The sequence below is a fragment of the Leiobunum rupestre genome, chromosome 10 (genome assembly GCF_980474605.1).
Source record: "Leiobunum rupestre chromosome 10, qqLeiRupe1.1.hap1, whole genome shotgun sequence".
Taxonomy (NCBI): Eukaryota; Metazoa; Arthropoda; class Arachnida; order Opiliones; family Sclerosomatidae; genus Leiobunum; species Leiobunum rupestre.
This window is the reverse complement of record NC_143393.1, coordinates 29,933,148-29,959,404: the sequence shown is the minus strand read 5'-3', so window position 1 is coordinate 29,959,404 and position 26,257 is coordinate 29,933,148. Positions and strand designations below refer to the sequence as shown.

At 35.6% G+C, this 26,257-nt stretch overlaps 1 protein-coding gene across 1 annotated transcript in view; it reads left to right on the top strand.

The window, feature by feature from the left end:
* The window catches only part of Wdr33 (WD repeat domain 33), a 40,913-nt gene extending 19,675 nt beyond the window's left edge, over positions 1 to 21,238 (top strand). The window contains exons 6-15 of the mRNA XM_090159645.1: positions 7,813 to 7,964; positions 9,452 to 9,549; positions 9,631 to 9,912; positions 10,314 to 10,392; positions 11,230 to 11,340; positions 12,408 to 12,502; positions 12,805 to 12,876; positions 17,795 to 18,241; positions 19,048 to 19,308; positions 20,137 to 21,238. Of these exons, the coding sequence (XP_090015771.1) occupies positions 7,813 to 7,964; positions 9,452 to 9,549; positions 9,631 to 9,912; positions 10,314 to 10,392; positions 11,230 to 11,340; positions 12,408 to 12,502; positions 12,805 to 12,876; positions 17,795 to 18,241; positions 19,048 to 19,308; positions 20,137 to 21,209 (2,670 nt within the window). The 3' untranslated portion in view covers positions 21,210 to 21,238. The remainder of the gene's footprint in view (positions 1 to 7,812; positions 7,965 to 9,451; positions 9,550 to 9,630; positions 9,913 to 10,313; positions 10,393 to 11,229; positions 11,341 to 12,407; positions 12,503 to 12,804; positions 12,877 to 17,794; positions 18,242 to 19,047; positions 19,309 to 20,136) is intronic.
* Positions 21,239 to 26,257: the final 5,019 nt, after the last annotated feature.

Here is a 26,257-nt window from a genome sequence, read left to right as displayed (position 1 = left end):
AAGGTTACTCTAGGGGTTGGGACAATAACAGTTTTTATGGGAATGATATCAACATCAGATAGAGATTCCTGGATTTTTGATTGTGGTGCTACTCACCATTTCTGTCATAAAAGAGAATGGTTCGTTGAATATCGAGAAATAGACGTACCGATTGATATTGCTCAAGGAGAAGCAAAGGCTCTTGGAACCAGAGTTGCTAATATGATAGTCAATACACCATATGAAGAAGAATTAATACATTTGACAGATGTATTCTACGTTCCAAATTACAACAGGAATTTATTATCAGCAAGAAGATTCGATAATAATGGTTGTAAGATCATAATAGTTAATTGATGAAGTTTCATCATTTAGCAGCAAGTGCGATTGATGGCCAAAGACAATATGGTACTGGTAAAAAACTGGTTTATTTAAAACAACATATTTAACTTAGAATACATTATGCACACAACATGATTAGAGCGTAGTGTTAGAGTGGTAGAGTGGTGATTAATTGAATCAGAGCGAGCTATATATACATGGTTTAAAAAACATGCGTTATCAGTTAATAAAGGTTTCGTTAAAAACGCATAGGAAAAACCAGGCGAGAAACATTAAAAAGTCTACAATAGTTTTTTCCAACATTAATGGATCTGTTAAAGTGTATGGAGTTGATCAGAAATTAGTTTTATCATCAACATTGGCTGGAAATAATTTATGTTGTTGATGCATATATTCCAAGTACTGATAGACACACAGAGAACCTAGATTAAAGCCTAGATGTAACACAAGTTTAACTATTGATACTGCTAGATGGCATCAAAGATTGGGGCACCCTTCAGTGAAACAAATGAAAGGATTACAGAGTAAAGAGATGGTTTATGGCTTACCAGAATTTAAAGGCGACATAGATCATTGTTTACCATGTAAAGTGGCAAAATCAACTAAGACCGCTTCAAAAGCTATACCAGATATATCCACAAAACAACCTCTAGAGCTTGTTCACAGTGACATTTGGGTTCCCGCACCCGTTACATCTTTAGGAGGTTCAAAGTATTTTATCAGTTTCATAGATGACTACACTTGGAAAACTACAGTTTACGTCATGAAGAATAAAAGTGTAGCTTATGAGAGGTATTAAGATTATAAAGTCATGGCTGAAAGGCAAACTGGATTGAAACTGAAGAAACTTTGCACCAACAATGGTTTGGAATATTGTGCCAAATATTTTGAGGAAGGTTGTAGAAAGGATGGAGTGACATTGCAAAGAACTAACACATAATGCCCACAGAAGAATGGAATTGCTGAGAGATTCAACCGGACAGCATTATAAGGAATTAGAGCATTAATGGTAGATGCCAGATTACCACATTACATGTGGGGAGAAGTATTACACACACTGGTATATCTATCTATCTATCAAACAGATTACCTCATTCAAAATTACCAGATGTGACACCAGAGGGACGATGGAGAAAAACTACGCCATCTTAAATGTTAAGGATGTGTGGCTTTTGCTTTTGTACCACAACCACCTAGTAACAAATTTGAAAGAAGAGCGAAGATGGGCATCATGGTGGGCTATGCTGTAGCAACGAAAGGGTATCGCATATGGTTTCCCGTGGAAAGAAAAGTTGTGGAAACTAAACATGTTTCTTTCAATGAGAGCAAATTAGGTTATTAAGAGAAACAAGAGAAGAGATTTATGAACCAGTAAAAGAAATATGGTCAGAAGAAATTGAAGATGATTTGTTGTCGCAAGAAAGTAATTCAGGAGAATCAGAAACCTCATCACAAGAGGAGAGTAGTAGCGATGATGATGTTAGAGAAGAATTATCACCACCACTAACACCGCCTCAACCTGTTGTTCCACGTTGGAGACTGGAAGGAAAAGCTAGCAAGACAGGCACAGAATTGATGTTTAGGGTAATTCCACGTCAAATCGCCCGATTTTGGAAAACGTTCCCCACGGCACCATAACCAATTTTGATTAAAATTTACAGGTTATTAACATATATAATTTTAGTGGGAAAACTAAATTTTTAGCTCTTAATTCCTTGTAGTTTTTAAAATATGATTTTTTAAAAAAAGCATGTGCAAGGAACGACAATTTTCTTTAATCGAAAAAGCCATATTTAGGTCTAAATAACTCGAGAACAAATAAAGACAGTCCCGTGAAGTTAAACACGGGTAAAACATATGTGATCGAGAGTCCTCGTGTGAAGTTTGAGCCAAAACAAATAAACAGGTAATTAATTATAAAATTTTGAAAATGGAGATTTTCGCTCAATTTTAGTTTCGCGAGGTAAATTCCACGGTATGCGTTTCCAAAACTATTGATTAGACATAAGATATTGGATTATTTATGGGGTAAAACATACCCAATTAACACGAAAATACCAATAAAAAATATCTTAAAAGTGTAGTTTCTGGGTTATAGTTGCGTGAATCGACCCGTTTTTGTGAAAAATTAGAATACATGGTACTGTTTCAAGCGAAATTACGGTATGGCGCCAAATGATACTCATGTGAAACGTAATATAATTTAAAAGCTAATATTCCAAGCTACAATACGGATAAATAAAAAAGTTGAGTATGGAAGAGCGCCAACTTTAAAATTAAGATTGAATTTTACGAAACTTTGGCGCTTTCTTTTCGACAATTGTGTAAGTGAGGTTTACTATACCTACCTGTTGATGACGCCACGAGTCAAAACTTCAGTTTCATTGTTCAAGACGCTTTACAAGGTCACCACTGAACCAATACACAGGCAACCCTACATCCATTCGTCGTGTATTATAAACCCTTATTATCAGAAGAGACGCTTGAACATTATAGCTAATTAATTTCGGATTGTCTCGCACACAACTCCAATACAGTGCATTCATTTTTGACCAAAATGATTGCTGATATCATGCGAAAACTTCCCACCACCATTGACAAACTAATTTACTTCAGTGATGGAGCCGGCAGTCGGTACAAAAATTTTAAAAATCTCGCCAATTTATGCTCCCACGAAAATGATTTTAAGATTAAAGCGGAATGGCACTTTTTCGCCAACTCACATGGCAAAAGTCCCCGCGATGGACTTGATGGCACTGTGAAAAGACTTGTGGCCAAAGCGAGTTTGCAGGCTGCCAAGACTTCCCTAATACAAAAACCAGAAGAGATGTATACGTGGTGTATACAAAATATTAAAAACATAGATTTTTGGATACATCGCTAAAAGAGACGTTGAAATCACGTCGAAAAATATTCGCTAAACGAGAGATATGTCGGGATAAAAACAATCGCTGGAACTCGATCACACCACGCTTACATTCCTGAAAATGAAAACGAACTTAATTGAAAGAGAGTATCAGATGATCAATTCTCGACGAAAGTGATTTTATTCCAACCAAATAATATGGAAGGTTTAGTTTGGGAAGAGCGCATGCCAGGTACATTTATTACGTGTACATACGATGAAGAATGGTACGTAGGAAATATTGTAGAACGACGCGAAGAGGAGAAAGACGTCTCCGTTAGCTTTCTTCGTAGACAACATTTAAAGCTCTATTGGCCCAGGAGAGAAGACCTATGTTGGGTACCTTTGCGGAATATTATTTCCGATGGAAAAACATACTCAGCACTTTAGATTGGAAAACAATTACATTTTTGTCAAAAATTAATAAGTATTTGTTTTGTTTGAGCAATTAAATGAACAGTTAAATGCCTTAAGATCAATTTTCATTTTAGAGATAATTATTTTTCTAGCCTAATTCCCACTTAACGACTTTTCGATATTTTCGCGACGAATTTAGTTTTCGCCGTATAGCTTGGCTCTATAGTAAATTTTATTCGCGACCTTCAATTCGTCTCACGAAAATCAAATTTCGCGCTAAGTGGGAATCAGTCTTAATACTCACTTTTTTAATTTACCATATTGTAGATTATAATATATAATATATAAGCTTTCAAAATATAATATGTATAATTTAATTATCATTTGGCGCTGTAATAAATTTCGCTGGAAACTAGCGTACATTGATGTTTTTCAGCCCAGGAAATAAGCCCCCGCGTATAAGTAACTTTGTGGTTCATAAGTTGCCTTAACCCAAGAGAAGCGAGAGATATTCTACTCGTCGGCTATCACAGCAGAGGTACACCAAGAAAAGGAGTGGCGTCTTCAACAGGTAGGTATAGTAAACCTCACTTACACGATTGTCGAAGAGAAAGCGTCAAAGTTTCGTAAAATTCAATCTTAATTTTAAAGTTGGCGCTCTTCCATACTCAACTTTTTTATTTATCCGTATTGTAGCTTGGAATATTAGCTTTTAAATTATATTACGTTTCACATGAGTATCATTTGGCGCCATACCGTAATTTCGCTTGAAACAGTACCATGTATTCTAATTTTTCACAAAAACGGGTCGATTCACGCAACTATAACCCAGAAACTACACTTTTAAGATATTTTTTATTGGTATTTTCGTGTTAATTGGGTATGTTTTACCCCATAAATAATCCAATATCTTATGTCTAATCAATAGTTTTGGAAACGCATACCGTGGAATTTACCTCGCGAAACTAAAATTGAGCGAAAATCTCCATTTTCAAAATTTTATAATTAATTACCTGTTTATTTGTTTTGGCTCAAACTTCACACGAGGACTCTCGATCACATATGTTTTACCCGTGTTTAACTTCACGGGACTGTCTTTATTTGTTCTCGAGTTATTTAGACCTAAATATGGCTTTTTCGATTAAAGAAAATTGTCGTTCCTTGCACATGCTTTTTTTAAAAAATCATATTTTAAAAACTACAAGGAATTAAGAGCTAAAAATTTAGTTTTCCCACTAAAATTATATATGTTAATAACCTGTAAATTTTAATCAAAATTGGTTATGGTGCCGTGGGGAACGTTTTCCAAAATCGGGCGATTTGACGTGGAATTACCCTAAACATCAATTCTGTGCCTGTCTTGCTAGCTTTTCCTTCCAGTCTCCAACGTGGAACAACAGGTTGAGGCGGTGTTAGTGGTGGTGATAATTCTTCTCTAACATCATCATCGCTACTACTCTCCTCTTGTGATGAGGTTTCTGATTCTCCTGAATTACTTTCTTGCGACAACAAATCATCTTCAATTTCTTCTGACCATATTTCTTTTACTGGTTCATAAATCTCTTCTCTTGTTTCTCTTAATAACCTAATTTGCTCTCATTGAAAGAAACATGTTTAGTTTCCACAACTTTTCTTTCCACGGGAAACCATATGCGATACCCTTTCGTTGCTACAGCATAGCCCACCATGATGCCCATCTTCGCTCTTCTTTCAAAAAATCATATTTTAAAAACTACAAGGAATTAAGAGCTAAAAATTTAGTTTTCCCACTAAAATTATATATGTTAATAACCTGTAAATTTTAATCAAAATTGGTTATGGTGCCGTGGGGAACTTTTTCCAAAATCGGGCGATTTGACGTGGAATTACCCTTTATCATTATGACACCATTACGAATCAGAAAATAAGATCTGAACCTGAAATGTAGCGCTATTTAACCGATAGAGGTGAACAGTATAACCCAAGTGATTTCAATTTCAATGCAACTAGCCAACTAGCTACTAAAGGACACCAGAAGAATGGAACAGGGAATATTGAAGCCAGATGTGTAGAAATACCTTCAACATATGAAGAAGCTATTGAAAGTCTAGATACTGAGAAATGGCGAGATGCTATGAAAACTGAGATAAAAACCATTCAAGATGAAGAAGTTTACGAGGTTATTCCAAATCCAACTAAAAAGAAACTTATTGGAACTAAATGGGTTTACGATGTGAAAAAGAATGCTAATGGAGAAATCAGTAGATTTAAAGCAAGATTAGTTGCTCAAGGATTTTCTCAAATTCCTGGAAGAGACTTTAACCAGATCTATGCACCTGTAGGTAATTTTACACTGATTCGAGTTTGCATATTGCTATTAGTGACTTGTTTCGGATGGCATAATTGTCACATGGATGTAAAAGGTTTTGTCCAAGCAGGAAAGGACCAAGAAGGGGAATATGTTTGGAAATTAAAGAAAGCTCTTTACGGATTGAAACAGAGCGGAAAACAGTGGTTTTCTGAACTAACACTTGGATATAAAAGAATTTTAGGATGCAATTGTATCTATAGATATGGAATAACAGGATTGTTGATTGTATAGGTTGACGATATTATAATCTTTGCGTTAACCAAAAAGGTTTTAGAAAAACCGAAAAACCAATTACAAAAGAAATTTGAAATGACCGATTTAGGAAGGTTAAGCTATTTCTTGGGAAATTGAATTTGAATTTCCTGAAAAAGGAAAAGCTACGTAAAGAAACTTCAAGAGCAATACATAATTACCAAAGAGACGAAGAAAGATACCCCATAACCTGTTGGTAAAGCGTTATCAAATAGAGATTGCACACCAGAGCAGAATAACGATTATCCGTATAGACAACTAATTGGAAGTTTATTGTACCTGTCACAGCGTACAAGACCAGACATAGCGTTTGTTGTGACAAGTTTAGCTAGTTATTCTTCGCATCCTGGGCCAAAACATCGGAATTATTTACTGCAAGTTCTACAATGTGTGCCAAACTTTTGATTATGGTCTACATTATAATGGACTGAATGGGATTAATCTAAATGTGTTTTCTGATGCCTCTTGGGGATCAGATTTGGATGATCGCAAATCAACAACTGGATTTGTGATTAATTTAGGTGACAATCCTATATGCTGGAGATCAGTGAAACAGAAGAACATTGCACTATGATCAATGGAATCCGAATACATTGCATTAGCTGAAACATCGGACCAACGTTGTTGAAGAACTATTGGAATTTGTGAAATTAGATGAGAAATTTAAATTACCGATTATTTACTGTGATAACCAGGCGGCAATACAATTTTCTTTGAATAACATAGAAAATAATAGATCAAAGCATGCTCTGATTAAATATCATTTTGTTAGAGAGTGTATCGACAACAGTATTTTTGAAATTAGACATGTGAATACGAATAACAATATTGCTGACATTTTTACTAAGATTCTGCCTAAAAGAAAATTTCAAGAATTTTGTGCTATGTTAAAATTGACATATCAACTAGAGTAAATTAGGGATCGGGAATTTACATAAATAATTTTTGTATATTGGCTTCACCTATGTCAAAGTAAGGGGGAGTTTAGGTTATTATAAATGTCATCTGCTAAACATAACAGACAATATAGCAGACGAATTTCGTCTACAAACCAAAACTAAATTCTATTTTGGTCTTCATTAAACTTAATTATATTTCATTTCAAGATGTCTAGATTATTTACTAATTGCCATTAAATCCCCCACACTCCTTCCCGGAGCGAGGAAAGTTTTTGGCGACACCATACGCTCGAGGTATCATTATAAGTTCAGGGAGTATAAAAAATGTTAGTCTGGCGCGATTTTATCTCTTAGATATATTATCCTGTAGACATACGTTCTAAAACGCCTCACTCGGCGGCGTGGAAGTGGAGGAAATTTAAAATTATTATTACGTATTTTCAACCCCCTCTCCCACTCCCTCTTTTTACTTCGTGACAAGCTCTCATTAAACAATATACCGTACTGATTCACTTTTGGGTCTTATGTCGCTTTTGGTATGCACAGGTTGGAAACGAGAGATTTTTCCAACTTCTTGGCGAAGCAGATTTTGCGCTTTGTTTCTGAGACAGGGCTTTTTCAGGTCTAAAAGGCTGCATAATGAGCCTCTGGTTAAAGTCGCTACGATACTTAATAAAACAATTTTTGATTTGATTTGAATATATTGACATTAATATTTTTATTCGCAGGCTCACGATTCACCTGTTCGATGTATGGTTTGGAGCCACAATGATATTTGGATGGTAACAGGCGATCATTCTGGTTATGTCAAATATTGGCAAAGCAACATGAATAACGTAAAAATGTTCCAAGCCCACAAGGAACCTTTAAGGGGTTTAAGGTAAGTACTAAACTCTCCAATGGGGTATAAATTTTACGTAAGCCAATTTATTTTAGATTTCATATGAACTCTGAACCACTCCTTCTGCGTAGAGTTTGCCAGTTCTCTCCCCGCTGGTTAAAGGGGTTTAATTTCCCCTTCCCATAAATAGTTAAGGTAGGGAGCTGTTCACTTGCGTGGCATGAATGGCTTGCCACCACTCTCCTTAGCATTCTAAACCAGCCACCTGTTTTTGGCATTAAAAGTCGCTAGATGGTGCCTTATTGGGTATTAGCCTAGCTGATTATTATATTTGGTGTTTGAAAATTGGTTAAATTATGGCCGGGTTTTTCTTATTTTACAGGCCATCCAAGGATAATGTATGGCTGGGTTTTTCTTATTTTCCAGGCCATCCAAGGATAATGAGATTGGACATTTCTAATGTTTTTATTGGCTAATATATGGGGACTTTGCTAGTATTGGAATTTTCAAGATAAAAAACCGGACCAAATACGTCCAATTATTTTTAATTTGAAATACAATTTGGTATTTGATCAGTTAACTGGCCTGGTTTTTTTCATTCAAAAATATTCAACGAAACTAATCTATTTGATAGTTGTGGCTACAAAACATTTGATATTTGATTTGATCTGCAAAAATTGATATTTTCGTAATATTTAAAGAACAAAATCAGGAAATGTTAAGTGCAATAAATTAATTTAATTTTAAGAGGTTTATTTAGAAATAAAATTAATTATTTTGTGACAAGAGTTAGTCCCAGAAAAAATATATATCTACCTACAACATAGCACCAACTCTTAAAAATCTTTAAATATGAAAGTTTTCCTCGAAGAGCAAATACTAATAGCATTTTATTCTGAATCAATTGTTTTTGTTTGTGAGAACCCAAAATTATAATCATGATACTGGTTTTTATTGGATTTTTTAAATTTCAGTGTATAATATTAAATTACAGATTTGAAGTGGAATAACTTGATTACGGAATACTCATAAGTTTTAAAACACATTTAATATTTAGTAATAAAATTAAAAATTAAACCAAAGAGCCGTGATGTTAAAACAAAACATCTATAGCGGCAACGACATCACGGCTCTTTTGTTTAATTTTTAATTTTATTATTAAACATTAAATGTGTTTTAAAACTCATGAGTATTCCGTAATCAAGTTATTCCACTTCAAATTATACTACCATGACAAAAATCAGCCTCTCTATTAAATTACAGAGTCTGAAACAAATCTGTAGACTAGTGTGGTTTTGAAACATGTAGTTACTTTACTTAGAGGTCATGCCACAAGAAATGATAAATAAATAAAATAAATAAATAGCTTTAATCATTACTTTAATATCTAAGATTCTTTTGCTGTTGATGTAGTTATAACATTATTTGGTAGTTAGAAAAGATGCCGCCATTATAATGCTATACACCCTTGAAAAGCAAAATTCTATAATTGCCATAGCTGTATGAATGAATATATTTATTTACAGTTTCTGTCCCACTGATACAAAATTTGTCACTTGCTCTGATGATGGCACAGTAAGAATTTGGGATTTCTTAAGATGCCACGAAGAAAAAATATTAAGAGGTACAAATCATAAATTTGTGATTCAGATTGATTAAAACTTTGTTGTTAGGTTTCTCATCTTTAATTGTTTTAATAATTTAGGTCATGGTGCAGATGTAAAATGTGTTTCATGGCATCCACAGAAGGCACTCATTGTCTCGGGTAGCAAAGACAGTCAGCAACCAATTAAATTATGGGACCCCAAATCAGGCCAAAGTTTAGCCACATTGCATGCCCATAAAAGTACAGTTATGGAAGTCAAGTGGAATCAAAATGGTACATGGATGCTTACTGCATCGAGAGATCATCTCTTGAAACTCTTTGACATTCGTAATATGAGCCAAGAAGTTCAAACATTTAGGGGTCACAAGAAAGAAGCTTGCAGTAAGTTTCAAGCATACAAATGTTCATGTAATGATATTTTCCCACAATATTTGTTGTCCTTGCCTGATATAGCCCAAAGCAATGTGATTCATCACGTATTATCATAAATGTTTTGAAAATTTGCTAAAAAGATTCATAAATAGTTAAGATGTAAAGCCAAGAAAACATTGTTTTTAACCTAATTCAGTTTGTCGAGAGTTTATGGGTAATAAAGACAGCTATGCTTTTTTTTAAGTGAAGCTCTCATCTCTAAGGTCATTTCACTGTCACACTGAAAGAGAGGGTCCTCTCTTCTATTCATTTAACCAATCTAATGTTAAATTATCATCCATCTCATTGTTTTTGGTTTTTTAAAGCATGATCAGATTGATCACATTACTGTACTTGTTTTTCATTTACAGGTATTTCTTGGCATCCTATCCATGAGTCCATGTTCGTAAGCGGAGGTTCTGATGGCTCTGTCATGTTTTGGGTTGTAGGGTAAATTTTTGAATTTTGCTACATTTCTCAAATTCTTAAATCTTACTGGGCGTTGAATAGTATGAAACTCTATTTTTCGGGGTATAATAGTTATTTGGATATACCCAATTGAATATTTGGTTTCTCAAATTAAATTGAAGTTAGATTATTGGAAAATATTTGTTTTCCCCAAAAAATATCCACTGATTGTTGAGTTTCAAGCCATCAAATGTGATAGATATATAGTGACGTATGGTGTGATACTGATCACTCAGCGTATCAGATCTCTGATTGGCTAAATTATTGAACCTCAGTATATTTTTTAATTACCTAAATCTGCACACTAAAACTAAATTAAAACTGTAAAGCCAAATATGCCAGGTATTTGTAATATTATTTGGTATTTTATCAGTTAACTGACCCTGCATTTTCATAAAAAAGTATTTGACATTTTAAATATTTGATTTGGTATTTGGCATATAGAAAACAAATATTTGATATCCGATTCGATTCCTAAAAAATAGTGTTAGCACATATACCTCAATTTTTTTTTAATCTTAATGGCCTTTCCAATTAGGATTGAAATACCTTGCCCTGGGTATCAGCCTGTGTTTTATTTATTATAATCATTAGAACCAGCCTGATTTTATTATTTTGAGCCCTAGAATCGAATAGCCATCAAATAATGTTGATTAGATTAGAGGCTTTGAAAACATTTAATCAGGTGTTTCCCAAGGCCCCTAGTATAGTACTTGTTATCAATGGTATAAAATGAAGTATAATAATTCAGGCAGATTTTGAAAATTAAATTTTTTTTTAGTTTATATACTTACACTGTCTTTTACATCTTCCATATAGGGCTGATAAGGAAGTTGGCAGCATGGACCAAGCTCATGAGTCTTGCGTTTGGTCTCTTGGATGGCATCCACTTGGTCACATTTTATGCACAGGTTCAAATGATCATACCAGGTAAGTGAATTTTAAATTAATTAAATTTTATTGTTAATTTTTACTAGGGGTAAGCTGGCCGATTAACATTGCAAAATTTCATAAGAATTAGTTAAGCTTAGGTTAATTAGTAATTAGAACCTTAAGTAAAATTATTTGAAACCAAATTATATTTGAACACTTAAAAAGATTTTTTTCCTCTGCTGATCAGTGGTAGCAAAAGTGTATCTATGGTTTGCTTCAAAGCTATTTTCCACTAAAATTGAATTTTAATAACTAACATTGATATTGAAGCTCATGTGTTGATTAGACAGTCTTTTTAATGAAAACGTTAATACCACTTCAATTACTTAAACCTTACTTATTTTTTGAAAAAATTGTTGGTAAGTTTCTCAATTATTGTCAAGAAAAAGAACAATTTAAAACAAGACCCCGATTGATGGTGGTCATAGACAGTTTAAGACTCACTGAAATGTGTAAATGAGAACAATTTTTGACACCTGGTTCTAAGATCAATGAGAGAGTACAGGTCTGAATCTGTCTATTGTTTCAATTTAAACTTCAGTCAGACCTAGGTATTACCATAAGTTAATAATATACTAGCTCCCTATAAGTAAGAATCCTACATAGGCTGTGCGTTAACAGCCATTTCTCGCAAGATGTAAAAGCTTGTTAAGCCTAATACAACCTGTTGTGAAGAGAAGCTTTAAACTACGAATATTTTACAACAAAACCTGTTCATATTGAAATGAATAAAATATTCTTCTAAAATGTTTCGTTTAAAATTAAAACAAGCCTCTATGTGCTAACTTCGCGCTTTTGTTCGTCTCGTATGCATAGAGATAGCTGTTTCCTTTATCGACCGAAGTTGAAGAAACTAAAGAGATAGGGCCAAAAGTCGCCGTAGGGAGTCACGTATACCGATTCTGATTTTTTATGGGAAAAATTGTTTTTAAAGTTAGATCTATGGCAGATTCTAACTTTTAAGGAGATAGAATACTATAAACTTATGGTAATACGGCTTGCTTCTGTAAAATTGATACTTCCTTAAATCTTTTTTCATTTAGAATTATGGTTTTTCATTACAGTAAATTCTGGACGAGAAATAGACCAGGTGATCGAATGCGTGACAAATACAATCTTAACACTCTTCCTAGGGGACAGGATGAAACAGCGGAATATGGTAATACTTAATATCTTACATCAAAATGTAATTTGGCTCTTCTAAATGCGAAATATTTCAGTAGTCACCCAATTACTAGAGAATATTGGACAATATATTTTTATTGAAAAAATATATAATTATTATATTTCATTAATCTATTTAAAAAATTGTTCATCTCTGGACTTCCAAAAGTATTTAAGTTTACTTTATTTCGTAAATTTGCGAAACAAAGATAAGTCTTCTAAAATCTTTGGCTGTTCCCAGATATATCAGAAAAAAAAAGATGTTACTACATATAGGTGTAATGTGGTTTATTTTAGATGAGCCTACTACTGGTGGTACAATTCCTGGAATGGGATTAGATGTGTTTGGAGATGGTGGTGAAAATGGAGGTATGTACACGTACTAATTTAATGATTTTAAGTACTAGGTGTAATATCCTTTATAAGCTTATTAACCGATTACTATTTGAATTTTAAACTTCGAAATTCACATTGACGTGTTTGAAACAATAAAATATTAACACGCCCTTAAGGCGAGAGGAGTTTTCTTAAAACGGAAAATTAATTTTAGAACCGTTATCGAGACCAGACACAATAAAAGTTTTCTGTTATTCATTTTATTTTCTTTCCAACCTACTACTATTTGAAGACTTAACAATGGCAACGGAGATGGGATTACTTATTAATAGTCCAGTATTAAATTCAAATTCAAAGTATTTTATTTTTATTACTCTAAAGCTCGCTGAAAATTCATATTTCTACAATCATTCAATAAGGTATGATGACTTCATTACCGACTTTTCCTCCATTTCTGATTTCGGAATCTCGCGAAAACATCGGACCCTGGTGGGAAAAGTGGATTCGCAAATTTGAAATCTTGCTAGATGCTCTCAACGTTACTGATCCTCCTCGTAAACGATCTTTACTCTTGCACTATGGCAGTGATGAAATTCAGGATTTACACGCCACATTGCCCCTTTCCGCTCCTCAGCCTGCTGCCCAGGGAGTCGCTGCGCCCGACGAATATCACACGCTTCTACAAACTCTCAACAATCAACTCCTTCCGCGTTGAAATCCAAATTTCGAGGTAATAAACTTTCACGATGCAACTCAATATGAAGCCGAAACCATCGATGAATATCAAACTCGCCTACGAGAACTCTCTTTAACCTGCGATTTTGTAAAGCCAGACCAAGAGATATTACGACATTTAATACACACGTGTCTTTCTAAAGCACTACGCCGTAAAGGTCTTCGCAATTACGCTAGACGAATTTTTAACATTGGCCAAGTCCTATGAAGAATCAGAGAAGCAGGTAAGTTTAATTGATATGAAAATGAAACAATCTTCTGTCATGGATCTCAATGCTGTCACTAACCACTCGAATTCGGCAACAGCAACCTCTACTGCACACGCGATATTACCAGCCACTAACCCTCCACCTGTTCAGCAAACATACACCGGCCAAACCTACCAAATCAATCCACGATTCCCATCCTTTCAACGGACACAAAATCATACTTTCAATCCAATGCCCCTAGGTATGCAAACCCACAAATGTATCAACGCTATCCAACTAACTCACGAATACACGTGCCGAATCAACCACTTTCCTGTTTTAACTGCGGTGGCCCGTTTCCTCATTCAATGGGTCGTGCTCAATGTCCAGCGAGGGAAGCTGTGTGTACTTATTGTGGAAAACTAGGACATTTTCGACAAGTTTGTAATTCGTTGCCACGACGACAAACCTCAGCTAAAACAGCAAAGTGCGTCCTCGTGTGGCGACACTCGTCCCCATGGCAAACATCGACCAATACAATTACGACTCCAATGACCCTTACATTGTTGAAGAGCTGCCCGTTGACGAACCTTCATTCATCGGTGTATTATTAGACAAGTTTACGAAATCACCCTACTTGCAACTAACAAAGCCCTTTTCCATCAATGGGGTACCATTTACCGCTCTCCTCGACTCCGGAGCGTGCGTCAATATACTGGATTACACTACATATTCTACACTACAACCTCAGCCTGAATTACAACCATCGACCATACAGGTGTATCCGTTTGCTTCGACAACTCCTTTATCGTTTCTTGGAAAATTTCAATGTCAGCTATCTCACAACGATATCAACATCACCGCAACATTTCACGTATTGATCGCTTTTAACATTGTCGGTGCCCCTACTCTTCACCATCTTGGACTATTGAAAGGCATCGCCACAGTATTCTCAACTACAAAACCCACAAATGACACGAGCAACTACCAGCTTATTTTAAAGAATTTTCCAGCCATCTTCAACGGCATCGGAAAATTGAAAGATGTTCAAATTCACCTTTACACTGATCATTCGATGCCTCCTGTAGCAATCAAACACCATCGTATTCCTTTTCATCTTCGTGAAAAAGTGAAAATGGAGTTGAATCACCTAATTGAAATCGATATTATTGAGCCCGCACTCGGACCAACTTTGTGGCTTTCCCCTCCCGTCATTATCCCTAAACCAAATGATCAAGTACGCATTTGCGTTGACATGCGTGAACCCAACAAAGCCATCAAACGGGTATGCCACCCTGGTCCAACAACCCCTGATATTATTAACGCCATGAGCGGTATGACTGTATTTACTAAACTCGACCTAAATCGGGAATACCACCAACTCGAAATCGATGACGAATCGAGGGATATCACCACCTTCAGCACCCATCTAGGGCTTTACCGCTACAAACGATTAATCTTCGGAGTTAATTCCGCATCGGAAGTATTTCAAAAAGCTATTGAAAACGTCCTTTCAAACGTACAAAACACTGTCAACACCTCTTAATAGGCGGAAAAGACAACCAAGATCACGATCGCAATCTATAGGTCATCTTACAAAGAATTTCAGATTCTGGCTTGACACTCAACGAAACTAAATGTGAATTTGCTAAGTCCGAGATTACATTTTTTGGATTAGTTTTCTCAAAAGATGGTATAAGACCCGATCCCAAGAAAGTCGAAGCTATCGCCATGCTACCACCACCGAAAAACATTCAAGAGCTCCGAAACTTCCTGGGTTTAACAAACTACTGCGCCCGTTTCATTCCCAATTACGGGACGATCACGGAACCTCTACGTAATTGTAGACGCTTCTCCGGTTGGATTAGCCGCCATGATTATTCAAACTGATAAAAATGGTAATGACACCGTAATTGAATTCGCCAGTCGAGCTCTCACCCCAACAGACCAGCGCTACTCTCAAATTGAGAGAGAAGCACTAGGTATTACCTTTGGGTGCGAAAAATTTCATATTTACCTTGCTGGATCAAATTTCAAGGTCATAACTGAGCACAAACCACTCGTCCCTATCTTCAACAATCCTCGTTCTCCCGCATTAAGCTTTAAAGGTGGATTTTACGCCTCCAACAATACACGTTCTCTGTAATATATCACCCGGGAAAAACTAATCCCATGGATTACATGTCTCGTCATCCAATTGAAAACTGTCGATTCTATCTCATCGCTCGGTGCTAAAACCCTATTCGAAGTCCAAACGGAAACAACCAGAGATCAATTATTTCGTGTCATTTCTGAAGCTCTAACTAACAACACCCTGTGGGATACATACACACCCGACGAATCTGACTTACGACAATGGAACGTCTACAAACTCCAAAGAAATTCAATTTCTGAAGAAGACCACATAATTTTCCGAGAAAACCAAATTATCCTACCAGAATCTCTCGTGGATCGTGCCATTGCCATAGCGCATGAAGGACATCCCGGTATAGTCCGTACAAAACAAACGCTGAGAGACAAGGTGTGGTTTCCTCACCTTAACGAAAGAGTCAAGTCAGTAATCGATACTTGCATCCCGTGTTCAGCGAACACTCCCAACAAACAGTATCAACCACTCTCCATGTCCCCTCTACCAAAACATCCATGGCATTCGGTTTCAATAGACTTCTTCGGACCCACACCTACAGGAGTACACGTACTTGTAATCGCAGACTCATATAGCCGCTACCCAATAACATACAATCAAAAATCCACTGCAGCCACCCCAACAATTCAAACTTTGAAACACATTTTTTCCATGTTTGGAGTTCCTCTAACAATCAAAAGTGACCACGTTCCTGCTTTCAACAGCAGAGACTTTTCACAGTTCGCCAAAGAATTTGGTTTCGAACATCAAAAGATCACTCCCCGATGGCCACAAGACAATGGGCTCATAGAGCGCCAGATGCCCATTCTTGGTAAAGTAATTCGGACTGCGATCGTTGACCAACAATCGTCGACTACAGTTCTATCAAATAATCTACAAAACTACCGCGCAACAACTCATCCCACTACTGGTCATTCACCAGCGACCTTATTTTTCAATCGACCAATAAACACTCGGTTGCCGGCAATCATTCCCATTTCCCCATTCGATTCGACAACGAGAGAAAGAGGCACTCAACAGAAAGCAACGATGAAAGAACACGCTTACAATATACACCATTCACACCACCACACTCTCAAACCTGGAGGCACTATTCTCCCTAAAATTATCGGAAAAACAAAGTTTCAATCATACTATGACATCAACCCTTGGACTGTTACAAAGGCCAATGGTTCAAACATAACTATTCAAAGTGCTCAAGGGAACCAATTAAACCGAAACAGCTCGATGCTAAAACCAGTTAAAGCATATTTATCGCGTTATTCTTTCGGCTACAAAGACATTTACCAAAACATGTACGACCGAGATTTTGTACAGAAACCTACACTGATCCCTCAAACAACTACTAATCTCGCAACGCCACAATCCAGCACCAACCATACGGAACAAAATAAAGTTAACCAACCAAGACCAGAGAATGTGACCACATCACACCCTCACCAACGATATCACTACCCCAAAAACAAATAACAACCTATAACAGCAAATCGTCGTGGAAGATCACCAAAACGATCTCAACCTGTACGAAGAACCCGTAACAACTCAACTTCATCAAAAATGGTTGCCAATTCTACACAAATGCAGCGGCAATCCACACGCAAAGTACAACCACCAAAAAAATATACTCCATACTAGTTTATAATGTTTTCATAATTTAAAAAGAAAATTCTTAAAGGGGGGAGATGTAATAACCTTTATAAGCTTATTAACCGAATACTATTTGAATTTTAAACTTCAAAATTCATGTTCACGTGTTTGAAACAATAAAATATTAAGACGTGCTTAAGACGGGAGGAGTTTTCTTAAAACGTAAAATTAATACTACTATTTGAAGACTTTACACTAGGCATATACAATTTAAGATTTAATTGTTTTCTTTCAGATGACATAGACTTTGCTCCAGCAATACCAGGTTTAGATTTTGGATCAGAGGAAGCAATTAAAAATGGAACTGCAAATGTGAATGTAAACACCACAACAACACATCAGAGCCGAAAAGTTCCATTTTCCAAACCAATTCCACGTCAGTTTCAACAACAGTGGATGGAAAATAAGCAGCCCCTACTACTTGCGCCACCACCAAACTCTGCAAATGATGCAAATCAATCGCAAAATCAAGGAGGAAACCAGCCGATGCTTCAAGCACCTTCCATGGGTGCCCTTCTTCCTGGTGGACCTGTGCAAGTACCACCAGTTGCAACGCAAATGGGAACTATGGTACCACCAAATGTACCAATGGCTCCTAGTATGTCAGTGCCTATGATTTCTAACATACAAGGACCAATGCTACCCAACATGCAATCGAATCCAGATAATCAAATGATGATGGGTATGTTTTTATTCTATAAATCACATAACATTGTGATGAAACAATTTTTTTAACATTTTTGTGTATCCTCCAAACTGAAATCATAGTTAAGGCACTGCCTCTTGATTTTATTTTAAGGCAAGTTGAGTACTCACTCATGACAAATTTTCTAACTAATTTTTCGTTTAAAGTCGATAGAAAGTAAAATGATTAATCATTTCAACATCCATTAATTTTTTCCATGTAATATAAATTTAAAAAAATGTAGGTGATATATAAGTTAAAAATCTTTTACTAAAATTGATTTATTTTTAATCAGGGGGGTTGAAGGGGTTTTTCTTTTAAGTGAGATTTTAAGGTGGGTGGTGGAGTGGGTAAAATTTTTGCTTCACAGCAAGAAGAACCTGGTTTGATGCCGGCTTGTGGCACTAGTTGAGAATTCAGAACCACTCCTGCGTTGAGTAAAAGGGTTTTCCTCAAGTGCTTCGATTTATCCTTTCCATAATAACTTTAAGAGGTTAACAGTAATAGAAAATGTAGGGAGCTGTTCACTTGTGTGGAATGAAAGGCTTTCCACCACCCTCCTACACATTGTAACGCAACAATGGTTCCACCTGAATTAAAGGCATTAAAATTTTCTAGATGACTTGCATGGGCCTAGCTTATTAATATTATTTTTGATATTGTTAGCTTAGCCTAGAATTCTCAGCTCTTAACTACAAAGTGAGAGCGTCTATCTTTTAAATTGAAAAAATAATATAAATTGCACCATTTGCCTATAACTTTTAACATTTTGAAGGATTTTTTCTGAAAAAGGGTTTTTGCAGGTGACATGGTAAACAGAGGCGGGGTTCTACAAACTCATTCCATGGGAGATTTTCAAGCAAACAATCAACTAAATACAAATTTCCCAATGAATCCAATGCTTCAACAAAATGTACAGATGCAAGGTGGTGGTCAATTTGGTCCAGTCCCTAATATGTTTATGCAAGGAAGGCCACAACTCGATCTACAGTCGAACAACGAAGTTTTTGGCCCTAGAGGAGGTCAAATGCTTCAAAGGCCTCCACTATTAGGATCTAGGCCAAGTATGTTTCTCCAGATTTCTTTCTTAGTTGTAAATCCCAAAAAAGTTTGGTCGGCAATTCCTGTTGGTGAAGATGATGCCCTATACGCTACAAAAAATTGAGTTATGTAAAACCATTAAAAAAGTTGTTACTTAGCAGAAACAAATTTACAGAAATTGTCTATTACCTTAGTTAACTTTTATGATAGAAATAAATTAGTTATGTTCAAATTAAATTGAAAAACCATTGAATCAAAAACTAACTTCAGAACCCCTTTAGAAAGATTCAATGCCATGTTTAAAATAACAAACATCAGAGTTTCTCCATACTTTATAGAATAGCAGCTCTTAAGGTAGGGTTTGCAACGAACACAGTTGTTATAAAAGCAATGCAAGAATTTTTACTAAGTATAAAACAGTGGCGTAGATAGACCTTTTCCCACTTGAGGGGTACCAGTTTTCCACCATTTCAATATACACCAGATTTCAGTTTCTCTCTCTCCTCTACCTATTTCTAGGAATAGCTCATATGAAAATTGCCCCCCCCCCCTGCTGCTATGTCTGATTTAAAATGATAAATTTTAAGCCTGGTGTGATTTGGAATTTGAACCTACGACCTCTTAATTAGTGTGTAAAAAAGCATTACCACAGTTATTTAGTTTCACAGTAGAACTTTATTGTTAATTGATTTGACTAAGCTTTCATACCCCATTCCTAATGTGTTATTATAACTTCTGCCAGGAAGGACATGGAGATAATGAAATTTGGTCTCAATTTAATATGTTAATATTACACTAGACTTCTGATCAAATGCATTTTCTTGACATAACCCTATTTTAATCTAATTTAGGTCAAATGCCTGGAGATTCGGAAAATGCTTCACTGATTGAACGCAGTAGTGGAAATATGTCAACCAATAATGCTTCTCTCAGTGAAAATAGGAGTAACAGTGGACAGATGGTTGCAAAACCAACTGACGATCGTGATTGGAAAAAGTTCCCTGATTTTGATGATAGAAGTTTAAGCGGGAAAGAAACGGACTTTAGAAACAGCTCTAAAGATATGACGCAAACGACATCTGCTTCTAACATTCCTCCTTTTAACTTTGTTCCTCATCAAAATCAAGCTTTTCATCAACAGCCTCACCAAAACATGTTACAAAATGACCAAAGATTTGGTGGTAGAGATGATTTAGAAGATAGGTTAAGTAACCAATCAAATTTTAATCGAAATATGAACATGCAAGGTAGAGGTGGACTTTCAAACACATTACATTCTCAAAATGCACAAAATTTTCATCAATCTCAGAACAATCAATTTGGCGCGAACTCATTCCAAGATAATGATTCGAGATTTATGGGTGCTCGTATGGGTGGCCCTGATAATTCACGAATGGGGCTGTTTGATAATTCCCGAATGGGCGGGCCAGACAATTCCCGAATAGGTGGAGCTGATAATTCGAGAATGGGTGGACCCGACAATTCGAGGATGGGAGGCCCTGATAACTCGCGAATGGGTAGTTCTGATTTTAATCGTATGGGGGGGCCTGGTATTAATCACATGGGTCAGGATATGTCTAGAATGGGTGGTCAAGATATGTCCCGTATGGCTGGTCCTGATAACATGCATGGTTCTGGAAATGATTATGACGGTCATTCAGATAATATGAGGAAAAGACAGTGGGATGATGGACCTGGTGACATCGGTGGTCAAATGGGAAATATGTCCCAAGGTGGTCCGCATTGGAATCAGCAACAAGGTTTCCAAAATCGAGGTGGTGGCTTAAGAGGAGGCCCCCAAAGAGGCTTTATGAGAGGTGGTCGTGGTATGGGTAACCAAAGGGGTGGTCAAGGAAATCGTCCCTTCAGAGGAAATTTTAGAGGAAATAGAGGTGGTAACATGAGAAATAATTCGAACTTTTGATTTGTATTCATTAAATTATTATGCAAACATTTGTTTTTCTTTTATGCTTATATTTACTGTAGTTTTCATCTGAAATAGTATGTGTAGTATCAAAATTTGATAAGACTTCATAAAGAGGTCTAATGTTCCACAGTCTCGTAAGGGAGTGAAATGAGAAAATACCAAAACTTACATGTTGGAACCACCTTGTTTTATAAAAAAAAATTTAATTTATCACTTTTAAAACTTTTTTTGTATGTAACAAAATAGTTAAACATTTTATAATAACCAAAAAATATGTTTTATAAAACTTGATAAAAAAATTACCAATCTGAGCTCAAACCAGGGCAAGAATGGTATTCGGATTAAAATTAAGTGTAAGCTTCCACTAACGTACTATGAAGATAGTACGCTGAAGCTCTAATTTTTCACATCTGGTTTCTAGTACACACACAAACTATAGGAGGCTACTTTGGTGTCAAATTTTAAGTATACAAAATCATAACCTTTCACTGTTTTCTATTTATATTAAGTCTTTAAGATTGATAAAGATTTACTTTTATAATAAATGCAAAATATGAAGAATCTTTTATAGTGCCTAACTACTACTTCTTTAGGTGAAATTTCACTTAATTTCAGTACCCCTTTACAGTATTTTGCCTACGCCCTGAAATAATAAAGCAGTAAAAATCCCACTTCCCAGTGCCAGTTCAGGACTTTTTCTATGAAGTCTTATCAGCATTTGTGCAGTGCACCCTTGTAAATCACTGGTGTGTTTCAAACATTAGCACATACTAAAATTGCATTTATTGACCTATAATGTGTGTTGATTATAGTAGAGAACTTATCTGTCTCCAACTACTCCTGAGGTTAAGAGAGACAGTAATATTACTTTGGCAGAGAAAAGGATTATGCATTGATTTACATTTAGGTTTACAAAATAGGTTAGTTTAAAATGCATTTAGCAGTGGAATTAGTAAACAGGAAGATTTCAGGTTTTAAAATTAAACCTATATTCATTAAGTTTTTTTTGGATTCCAACATTTCAAGAGCATTGCCTCAATAGTACTTCTTAAGACAAATGCCAACTGAAAAGCAGATTTTCTGCCTGGAAGTCTGTTCTAGAAGCTTAGGTTTTACTAAAACTTACCAGTTTGTCTGTAAGCTAGCCCAAACGCCAAACTGAGTTTTTAAACTAACAGTGAAACAGAAATATGATTAGGAAGTTTAATGTGCATTTTTATTCTGCCTAATTGTTTATCAACAAGGTTACGTTATGTAGCACTTTTTATAAGAGGGATTAATTAATTAAGCTAGATTGGTTCGTTAGTTTAGGGTTACTTAATTATAATGGTAAAAGTGCTGACATTACTTAGTCATAAAAGATTAAGACGGATATTATGAATCTAATGCATTTTAATTAATAAGGTATTAGTGAAATAGAACTTAAAGGTTACAAAACAAAGTTTGAGATGGCGAACTAGGCCGTACTTTTACTGTCCTTGAAATACTGCGTAAACATAAGGCACGAGGGGGTGAACTCGTTGCTGGCAACCGAGAGCATCTCAAAACTTGCCTTCCTTCAGTAAGAGAGAGAAGACTCCTCCTTTCGGGACACGTGTTCCCTTTTATAACCGGTGGTCAACTAGGACCTATGGGGTAAAGTTTGTCATCCCATGTTTGGAAAGTTCTCGCCGGATATTGGCATTAGTTCATGTGTACGTGCAATAGGAAATGAGACCAGAGCAGTATTTCGTGTGAGCAAGAGCCATGGCGAATATAATAAAAGCCTTAAAAGAGGGCATTCATAAATGGTAGTAATAATAATAATAATCAGCAAGGCTAATACCCAAGGCACCACCAATGGCTTAATTCATCAAGCGACTTTTAAAGCCATTACTTCAGGAGGCTGGGTGACAATGCGTAGGAGGGTGGTGGCTAGCCCTTCACGCCACGCGAGCCAACAGCTCCCTACACTAACTATTACCGTTAACCTCAATAAGTTTTTATGGAAGGGGAAACCGAAGAGCTTGGGGGAAAACCCCTTAAACCAGTGGGGAGAGAACTTGCAAACTCAACGCAGAAGGAGTTGTTCTGAGTTTTTACCCAGTGCCACAAGCGGGGATTGAACCCGGCTCCTCTTGCGAAAGTGCTAACCGCTCTGCCACCCCACCTGGTATAGTTTGTAATGTTAATAAACGTTACTCAGAATTAATAGATGTCTGGGCCACTAACTTACAAAAATAAACGACAATTATGACCATCAAGAGCAAGTTTGTTCCACATCTCAAGGAAGACAAAATTGAATACATAGAAAAAGCTAAGTGAAAGAAATTTCGTCAAGCTTTTTTGGTCCAGGATAATAAAGAAAGCACAAGAAATGGAGAAAGATTACACCATGAAGGTAAAGGATATTGAAGAAGGTGATGAGGTACTTTCATTCATAACTTTTGTTTTCTTTGGCAATTGAACACCACCTAGAACCAACATAGAAACAAAATTTGGAGCCAAGTTGGGGAGCAAGTTTAGTTTTAAAATAATTCCTTTACACAAAAAATTGAGGACCGTGGCTAAGAAAAGGAGGTTTCTGTTAAGCCCCAAAAATTGGGCATAGCTTTAATAGTATTAAATTTGCTATTTTATCTGATACTCCACTTTGAGAATTTATTCTGACCCCTTATACAAATTTTGGCTGTGCTACCCCTTACCAAAAAATAAGTTGGTTTTTAGTTGGTATTCACATTTAAGTTGGTTTTAAGTGGTCAGCATATTTCAGTAAACTAGTTAAGTTGGTAATAAGTTGGTTTTAAGTTGGTGGGAAAATGCCTTTTTCTTTAAGTTGGTATTTAGTTGGTTTTTAGTGGTCAGAAAATTACATATTATTTTTTAAGTTGGCTTTAAGTGGTCTTTATTAAGTAACATTTTAAGTAAGTTTTTAGTTGGTGTTAAGTTGTTTTTAAGTAGGTTTTTAGTTGGTATTTGTCTCAAATACAAACTTAAAACCAACTTAAATAGTTCTTAGACCACTTATTTTTTGGTAAGGGACTGGAGAAAGAAATTATGTTAAATAAATGTTTGAGGTCATCCTTTATACAGAAGTTAACCAGTTGGCATTCTCAGTACCCTTACCAAAAAATAAGTGGTCTTGTAACTTTTTAAGTTGGTATTTGGAACAAATGCCAACTATAAACCTACTTAAAACTTTACACCAACTTAAAACCAACTAAAAGCTTTCTTAATAAAGACCACTTAAAACCAACTTAAAACTTACTTAAAAAGACCTCTTAATAAAGACCACTAAAAGCCAACTTATAACCTACTTAAAAATTATAAGTAATTATCTGACCACTAAAAACCAACTTGAAAAATGAGTATTTTCCAGCCAACTTAAAAACAACTTAAAAACAACTTATTACCTCTTTAAATAGTTTATTAAAATATGCTGGCAACTTGAACCTACTTAAAACCAACTTAAATGTGAAAACCAACTTAAAACCAACTTATTTTTTGGTAAGGGTAGTGCACACCATGATAATGTTTTGGCACCACTTCTCTTTCTTATATTCATTTGTGACATATAGTGTTGTCGTCTGAAACCCTGCGACGTCACCATTGTAATTTTCCTATTGATAAAAAATGGTAACTGTCATGGTGGCCACTATTAACACTACAGCTGTGACGTTACAAGTTTTCAAAATCCTATCAGACGACAACACTATAGAATGAGCAAAGTAAGACCCTTTTAAGTCTTATCTCTTTGATATCTTACACCATCAGAAAAGTATTTAGTTTGAAAGATGGAATTTGGTTTCCAGTGGTGTATTGGTAAAACCTTAGATGTTTGAATTCTTAATGGGTTTTCACAGGCGTCTGGGATAACAAGGTGCCAGCTCAATTAAAAAAAAACAACTTTTCGTCCTTCTAATAACAATAAAATTTTATTTATTTTGAAATAAGAGTAAGCTGCCTAACTATAGTGAGTTGCAGGCTAAGAAAGACAAAATATATAGTACAATCGGAGCAAAGATGCCTCAGACCGTTTCCGGTCATTCCACGGCGCGAAATTTGAATTTGGCCATTTTACGGTCAAATTCGAATTTTGCTCTTTTTGTCGTCTTTTGGCGCCATCTAGAGACCGAAATTGGAATCTTTATTTTTTAATTTCATAATTGTGGTGGCGAGCAAATTTAAAAGATAAGGCATTCCTATCATTCTTAAATTTAAAATAGTATGTTTAATTATTTAATTTTGTAAGTTTATTTCTACGTCTCGGCAGTTTCTTTTAAAATAGTTACCACGCTTTCTTGGGGGTAACGTTGTCTTAATGAGCTATAGACGTTTAAAATTATATTTTTCTCTTTACTTGTTAACAATAAACCTTTATCATGCTTTTTATAGTAACCTCTTGGGCTATTTAAAATATTTGGAGCTTCAATTATCGAATTTTCTTTTGCTGCATTCAGTAATTAAACTTATGACAACATGAAATTAAAAAATAGATTCCAATTTCGGTTCCTAGATGGCGCCAAAAAAATTATGAAACTCACGAAATTTGAAATTGACCGTAAAGTGGTCAAATTTAAATTACGCGCGGTTGACTGGCCGGAACTGGTCTGAGGTATCCTTGCGCCGAATGTACTATATATTTTGTCTTTCTTAGCCTGCAACTGATTATAGTATAGCAAATCAGGATCTTGCTGGCTGGCTGCAATAGGTTCCGATTGCTTTTCCTAGCAATCCTGCCACATAGGTACTTACTCATTTGCTATATTAGACAAAATTTCCACGTCACTTTTTTGGCTTTTATTGTAATAGAGCGAAATATTGCTAAGTAAGGAATACTCTTCATTCAGTGATTGTTGTATGTAACTCAGTCTAAATTCAAATCTGGACCTTATTTCTAATGTGCTTGGAAACAGTGGGAAGGTGTAAAGTAATTAATAAAAGAATGTAATACCTTTAAGCTAATTTGATTTCCAGTTATAACCGATGAAATCTGGTTTAAGCAGTTTTATATTCATGGTAAAAATGAATAAATTTGTCTCTATACATGCATAACCATAGTATAG